This window comes from Phalangium opilio, unplaced genomic scaffold, assembly GCF_054372755.1.
Source record: "Phalangium opilio isolate 3A_F unplaced genomic scaffold, DU_Popi_V2 ptg000031l_1, whole genome shotgun sequence".
Classification (NCBI taxonomy): domain Eukaryota; kingdom Metazoa; phylum Arthropoda; class Arachnida; order Opiliones; family Phalangiidae; genus Phalangium; species Phalangium opilio.
In genome coordinates this window covers 6,252,372-6,257,249 of record NW_028324158.1, presented here as the reverse complement: position 1 = coordinate 6,257,249, position 4,878 = coordinate 6,252,372, and the positions used below count along the sequence as shown (strand labels likewise).

Genomic DNA, 4,878 nt, shown 5'->3' with positions numbered 1-4,878 from the left:
TCGTGAATTTTGGTGTTGCTTCGTTCGCCTAGTAATAACAGAAAGGAGAAGAAAAGGCTTTCATGCTAATCCGCAACCACATTTTGAAAATTTAGGGCCGCTTGGTAAAACATAGTCACGTGACGTAACGAACCACCGCAGTCTGGTAAAATGTGATCACGTGACGTAAGAAACCACCGCAGTCTGGTAAAATAATTATGGTCACGTGACGTAAGAAACTACCGCAGTCTGGTTAAATATGGTCACGTGACGTAAGAAACCACCGCAGTCTGGTAAAATATGGCCACGCGACGTAAGAAACTACCGCAGTCTGGTTAAACATGGTCACGTGACTTAAGAAACCACCGCAGTCTGGTTAAATATGGTCACGTAACAGTAAGAAACCACCGCAGTCTGGTAAAATATGGTCACGTAACGTAAGAAACCACCGCAGTCTGGTAAAATATGGTCACGTAACGTAAGAAACCACCGCAGTCTGGTAAAAATGTGGTCATGTTACATAACGAACCACCGCAGTCTGGTAAAATATGGTCACGTAACGTAAGAAACCACCGCAATCTGGTAAAATATGGTCACGTGACGTAACGAACCACCGCAGTCTGGTAAAATATGGCCACGCGACGTAAGAAACTACCGCGGTCTGGTTAAATATGGTCACGTGACTTAAGAAACCACCGCAGTCTGGTAAAATATGGTCACGTGACGTAAGAAACCACCGCAGTCTGGTAAAATATGGTCACGTGACGTAAGAAACCACCGCAGTCTGGTAAAATATGGTCACCTGACATAAGAAACTACTTCAGTCTGGTAAAATATGGTCACGTGACGTAAGAAACCACCGCAGTCTGGTAAAATATGGTCACGTGACGTGAAGAAACCACAGCATTCTGGTGAAATATCACGTGACGTAACGAACCGTATGGCGCCCACAAGTGTTTACCGGGGCCTGACGTATGGGTTCTGGGTACAGCTGCGCGCCACATTTTCTTCTCCTTTTAGTTTTTGCGTCATACTTGCCAGAACTCGTGGAGCTCTCCTGTAATCCGGCATCTCGATGGTTTAGTTTTATGGAAACCATTCAGTTACTTGAAACTGAGCGTCAAATTGCCTAAGTTGAATAACAAACCCAAGGGGAGTTAACACCAATAAATACGAAACCAACGTATCGATTTTGAAATATTCTTTATTGTTAGTTTTCCTGTAATCCCATACCACAAAGGTTTTAACATATTTTAGTCAACTGGTATTATAATACTTCATCAGACTTAAATAGCTCCGGTGGTTTGCCAAAAGCATCGACGAAACACACCTAAAAGACCATTGAAATTTGTCGGAATGTTTTTAATGAGGCTTAGTTTTAACATAAGTTTATTAATTATTACAATGGTAGTGGCCATCATGTATTCCAAAAGTGTAGCCGAGTCCGCGGGTGGTCGTGACAATTTTCCAAATTCCAAACCCAGACAATTGTGGATGTTGTTACTTTCCTACGTTATAGAAGAAGTTGCGATTATAAGCAGTATTTCTTTAAGGGAGCCAACGTGACGTACCGGTGATGTTACGTGGTTGCATAAATAGTCTCGAACCTCGTCAATTGTGGCATTTTTGTGATCAAAGTCTTTCGTTTCATGCTCACACTTGGCTATGGCGTCTTTGATCTAATGGATAAGTACATAACTTGAAAAATTAAACCAAGATGAGTGACATGTTTTACATTATATTCCTTGGACGAGTCGTAGCGGCATGTCCTGTATCTCTTCTGGGCCTCCAAGTCAGTGCTCTTCAAACCCTCTATAACGATGCAATTTATCAGTCGCCATAGTTTTAGCAACTTGCGAAACTACTTACGGCAACTTATATAAGTAATTCGTTTCGCGATTTGCGACACGTTTACTTTGAACTCAGGATTCGGACATTCTCCTTTGGTTGGTAAAGTTACCGTTGACAAAATCACGATGGTTAGCCCCACCAATACCCATAACAAAAAGTACGAGCGTGGCATAATAAAGTACCCTAGCTCAGTCTTACCCTCGTCCCTCGATAACCTACACTAACTAATTCGGTAAGAGTAAACTATACATTTTTATTTTAAGAAGCAGCTGAATGTATATTCTTTCAATTAACATGAATGGCTTTTATAACTAGTTTTCAGTAAGTTTACTTTGTTTTCTATCGTTATTTGAAGAGTATCTATAGTTAATTTGCTTAATGGTAAAATTGCGAGACAGAAACTTGCGGGATTCTTTGTGTAATTGTTTTCGTCCTTAGTTTTTTCTTTGTTTCGAAATTTTGTTCTGATAGAGCACTGCACGGCTAGAGTCCTAATTGAAAATTTACGAAAGGCCGTACGTATTTATTTAGTCTGTTTCATCATAGATTGTTATTCTAGCAAAATTATGGAGACAATTAGGCCTATTGTAAAGGTAGCTCACGAAATTTAATTTATTTTTCAATGAGTGTATTTGAAATATTCTGTTACAAAAATTATTATGAGGGTTTTATATTAGTTTATTTACTTATAAAGTTAACGTAAGAAGGCTTGCAAACTTTATAATTTTAGAAAAATGTAATTACGGATCCAATGAACCGTTGTTTTCAATTTTAGTAAAATTTAATTACTGATCCAATGAACCTCTGTTTTCGATGTTTAAAAATTGCGCCACTTGTTTTGGTTTCAAAAGAGGGCTGTAAATAAGTTAAGAGATAATCTTTGTGTTGGGTTCACGGCCAACTAAGATATTAGGCACTCTAGACTAAGTTGGCCGTGGTTGGTTACACAGCAGTGCTGCCACAGCAGAGGCAAGGAATTTTTCGAGGAATTTAGGAAATCATTTTTTTATTTTCGTGATTGTTATCATGATGGACGGGCGGGTGTGGTACGTCGGAGAAAGCATTTCGAATGGTGGCGTCGAAATCCATTGTAATCCTCGTTAATTTTGGAAATTAGCCACCCATAATAGCTTTATTGTTTTAATTTTGCAATGAAATATGGTTTAAAGTCGTTATTGTACCATTCGGGGTTACAATAAGGTATGGAAATCGAACATTACAGACCATGGGGTGATTGAATAGTAATATGGGTGTACCACATTGGCGAAGACCACGTTGCATTTCGTAAGTAATTTAATTTTTATATTAACTAAATATAGCAATAGATAGATGATGACTTATTATCTTGGTTCGTGTTTCTGAGTTAATGATGGATAAGATACCTGATTAGTTTAAAATTAACATTAAAATTAAACCATTTTTGCAACAATTCTTGGAATTAAATTATATATATTTTACAGGTTATGGTTATGGGCTTCTGTTATTACGTGAAGATTTGAGTTAGAAAACAATGGGAGTCTTTGGAAAGGTAATTATTATTAATTAAGCACAATTTAAATGAAGGTAGTTAAGTAACTTTTGTCTGTGATGATCATTTTATCTTGGTCTGTGTTTCTGACTTAATGATGGAAATAAGATACCTGAGAATTTTTAAACTGTTTGAAACTTATAATTACCGTTGGATTTCATTAATTAATATCATTTCAAAATTTTTAAGAAAACCATGAAGAATCGAAGGAAAACCAACAATTCATTGATCTAAGGCGTAATTAAAGTTAATCAGTATTAAAAGTAAGTTAAAAGGGCAGTTAGAAATGAAATATTCATAGTATTTATTATGATGAATATCCAATCTATCTTTGGCTGTGGTTCTGAACTCTTTGTGACAGAAGAAAGATTATCTGATGTTAATTAATTATTAACAGTCACTTGTTTAATTAAGAAAAACCAATTATTAACTGTAATATGTATAATTTATTTTCAGAATTTTATTACAAGATCAATGATAAATGCAAGAAGAAAAGTGTTATCGTTAACGTTTTTGAGGTTTTGGCCTTCTTGGTATTAATGTTGGATCTATAAATAAAGTTGTATTTGTGTCTATCGATACGTAAAATGCAGAGTTGAATCTTTTTTCTTCTTTTGCTTTTTCGGGAACTCCAATGTGTTCATATGGACACTGAAAAGTGTTATAGCTTACTTTGGGAAAAGTTTTAATTTGGGGATAATATCTTACGTGTCTACAAGCTTTTCCACAACATTTCCCTCTTAAATAATGATATAACCCTGATAAAACTTTAAGGCCAGATTCAGGGTCTTTGTATGTAAATTTCTCAGTCTAGAAAGATGCAACAATATAATTGAAAGTTTGTTAACGTTAACCAGCTTATAATACCAAAATTGTACTGGTTATAATAGACTAATGGCACCCCATGTTATTTCCCCATAGAGCTTAATACAGTCGAAGGCAGAGGGCTGCCATTACCCTATAGTAGTACAAATTTTCAACATAGTACCTACATCATTGGCAATTTTATGCATTTCATGAATTTCCCTCTCAAGAGGGGACAAAACATTAAAATCTACATTTTGTTCCAATTTCTGAAAATACTTTCTAAATTCTTCAGTTCGAATCCATCGTTTTTCACGCGCTTTTTCGCGACGGGAACTTAACCCTTTTTCTAGATTTTCGCATGGTGACCTCGAGGTCACGCTGAAACATCTTATATAAATTATATTGCAGTAGCCTCTGCTACGAAAAGCAACTGTTCCATTCATTTAAAATAAAATTTACGTTATTTAAAACATTTTTAATGAGTATGAAGGACGAGAAATGTAAAAAAATACTTTCAGAACACACTGAATGAATTTCGTTTTGTTACATCACAGGCGTCTGAGGTCAACCCGGGTCATTAGTGAAAGCAACCCCTATTTTTTTTGCAAGACCAACCGTACGGTTTTGTCTAATCTTCAAAAGATCAACTTTTTTACGCTCACTCAATCCATGGTTGTCCTTATAAATAAGTAGATGTTACGGTTAGTTGATCT

At 36.1% G+C, this 4,878-nt stretch overlaps 2 protein-coding genes across 2 annotated transcripts; both read right to left on the bottom strand.

The window, feature by feature from the left end:
- Nucleotides 1-1,165: 1,165 nt before the first annotated feature.
- On the bottom strand, nucleotides 1,166-2,044 carry LOC149690243 (uncharacterized). The gene is made up of 5 exons (XM_089869759.1): nucleotides 1,849-2,044; nucleotides 1,715-1,791; nucleotides 1,551-1,658; nucleotides 1,383-1,487; nucleotides 1,166-1,309 (listed from the first exon to the last, which is right to left on the bottom strand). The coding sequence occupies exons 1-5, from the start codon at nucleotides 2,000-2,002 to the stop codon at nucleotides 1,247-1,249; spliced, it is 507 nt and encodes a 168-aa protein (XP_089725885.1). The 5' UTR covers nucleotides 2,003-2,044; the 3' UTR covers nucleotides 1,166-1,246.
- Nucleotides 2,045-3,781: 1,737 nt separating this feature from the next.
- Nucleotides 3,782-4,758, bottom strand: LOC149690242 (uncharacterized). The gene is made up of 3 exons (XM_089869743.1): nucleotides 4,351-4,758; nucleotides 4,067-4,168; nucleotides 3,782-4,009 (listed from the first exon to the last, which is right to left on the bottom strand). Exons 1-3 carry the CDS (start codon nucleotides 4,606-4,608, stop codon nucleotides 3,863-3,865), a joined length of 507 nt encoding a protein of 168 aa, XP_089725869.1. The 5' UTR covers nucleotides 4,609-4,758; the 3' UTR covers nucleotides 3,782-3,862.
- Between the last annotated feature and the right edge of the window lie 120 nt (nucleotides 4,759-4,878).